This window comes from Vicia villosa, linkage group LG4 (assembly GCF_029867415.1).
Source record: "Vicia villosa cultivar HV-30 ecotype Madison, WI linkage group LG4, Vvil1.0, whole genome shotgun sequence".
Classification (NCBI taxonomy): domain Eukaryota; kingdom Viridiplantae; phylum Streptophyta; class Magnoliopsida; order Fabales; family Fabaceae; genus Vicia; species Vicia villosa.
In genome coordinates, this window is record NC_081183.1 from 13,060,026 (window position 1) to 13,062,489 (window position 2,464).

Below are 2,464 nucleotides of genomic sequence, written 5' to 3' on the forward strand. Positions count from 1 at the left end.
ATTAGTAAAGGCTTTACTAACATAGTACCCCCTCTTTACTAACACCACACTTGGCCCAATAGCCTATATCATATTTCTTTTCAAATAATTCCATAAAATACTGAATAATTCCAAATAATAATTTAATTTCCAATTAAATTAAATTTAGAAAATATGGGGTGTTACATGGAGAATTCTAAAGGGAGAAGATTCGCTTTGGATTGATTTGTTGAAAGCTCGATACGGGGACATCGCTATGTCATGCTTTGGTGGAGGTACGCTTTTATCCCAATCTTCTCTTCATCTCTCTTCTTTAAATTCATCTACTTCTTCTCCTTCTTTTTGGTGGAAAGATGTTATTTCTTGTGGTGACTTAGAGAGGGTGGATTCCTTTTCCGACCATTGTATTTTTAAAGTGGGTAATGGTTTTTCTACACCCTTTTGGGAATCAAGGTGGAGGAATAATAGGTGTTTGAGAGAGGAGTTTCCGGATCTATACTCCTTATCGGCTTTGAAAAAAGTGTCGGTGGCGGGTATGGGGGGTTGGACAAACGGCAATTGGGAATGGGGAAATTGCGGTATTTTGGAAACACTTATAGATAGCCATCATATGAGATTGAATTTGGATCTTTTTCGGAGTTTTATAGTCGGTGGCGGTCCTACTAGTGAAGAGAAGGATGAGGTTAGGTGGAGCGCTTCGGGGGAAGGCACTTTTTCGGTGGCTTCTTGCTATAGTCTTATGGCAAGGAACCGTATTCCGTGTGGCCCTTTTGAGAAGTTCAATGAAGTTTTAACTTTGTGTTGGAAGATGGATGTCCCTTTCAAAATCAAGACGTTCGGGTGGAGGTTTTTTGTAAATAGACTTCCTTTCAAGGATTTATTATCGGTTAGAGGTATAGTGTTACCACCGGATAATTTAAGGTGTGTTTTTTGCGATACCGTTCCGGAAAACCGTGATCACTCTTTTTTAAAATGTAAAGGGGTGGAGGTGGTGTGGAGAGATATTTCTTCTTGGATTGGGAAGCCTTGGAGGGTAATGGATGAAGAGTGCAAAGCTAGTTTTATGGATTGGTATTCTTTTTGTAAAAAGAAAAAGGTTAAGGTGAACAAATTAGGTGTAGTGTGGATAGGTACCATGTGGATTCTTTGGATTAGTAGGAACGGTATTTGCTTCCGGAACGAAGTTTGGGATGTAAATAATACATTGTGGAAGATTAAATCTTTGTTGTGGAAATGGTCTTTTTTTGGAGAAATTACACAACCCATTAGTAGCTTTTACGAGTTTAACAAGGATCCGTTGTTATTCCTATCGTAATTCTAATTGGTTTTGTAATTCCTTTTGGTGGGTTTTTATTTACCCGCTTTTCTGTGTAATCGGATATTGAGAACGTTTAGTTCTCCGTTTTAATGAATCTTGCTTACACAAAAAAAATATATATTATAATAAAAAAAGACGGAATAAAATAAGATCCGAAAACGAACACACATTGGAACAAGCTATATGCATAAGTGATACCAATCCAATCGTAACACCCTAACAAAATACTGCTTTGAATCGTATTACATCAAGTGTTAATTTGGTACCGAGATCATCCATAGGTGTCTAGGTGACACATTAATACATGTACAACCAAATTTTTACATGGAAATCAGTACATGAATATCAAAATATGTCTATACTAATACAATAGAGTAATACAATCTAACAGAAAACAAAGAAACAACAACATCACCGGGTCTTAAGGCCATTTTACCCTTACCCTTATCTTTCCTCGAACTACCTACAAATATATAACATGAATGGGGTAAAATATTACATCTTAGTGAAGTTCTCTATCTTATGGATCCACTGGCTCTAAAGGGGATCATACATTGCAATTTCCATAATATGAATTTCTTTACTTTGTACATCAACAGAGTTTCGGGCACGAGATTGCATCAATCTTATTGCTTGTGCCATTATCATAAACAGGGTTCACATAACCCACTATCTACTTGGAGAGATTACAGATAATCACATGATACGTCTTTTCCCAATAACAAACCTCTCACTTGGGTTTGAGTTTGCTCACTGACATATCATGAAATAATGGATGTTTATCCTCATTTACAACCTATCAAATGAGTTTGATTTCAGGTCAAGCGCCATCTCTGAACAAGGAAAATCTTTCCCCGATCACAAATTCTCACATGGTTCTGAGATGGGTCACATAGGTTCCACAATCTATATAGGACATCTTTACTTGGTCACAACTTCTCACATAGTTCTAAATCCGGGTCACGGAGGTACACCAGCTAAACAATGTTTCCTAGGTAACAAAAATCAAATAAGCCCGAGTTAAAGTCACAAACACGAATACCATTCACTCCCTATTAGGGTAGAAAGGTTCGGGCATCCCTAAAGCCTTGATGTTCCTCACACAAGTCTAATTTGGTTACATTCAAACCAATTATTTGAAACACGTATCTACTAGGGTCTCTTTCG

The 2,464-nt window shown here is 37.2% G+C and overlaps 1 protein-coding gene across 1 annotated transcript; it reads left to right on the forward strand.

The window, feature by feature from the left end:
- Positions 1-235: 235 nt before the first annotated feature.
- Positions 236-1,294, forward strand: LOC131596791 (uncharacterized). Its single transcript, XM_058869531.1, has one exon. The coding sequence runs from the start codon at positions 236-238 to the stop codon at positions 1,292-1,294; it is 1,059 nt and encodes a 352-aa protein (XP_058725514.1).
- Positions 1,295-2,464: the final 1,170 nt, after the last annotated feature.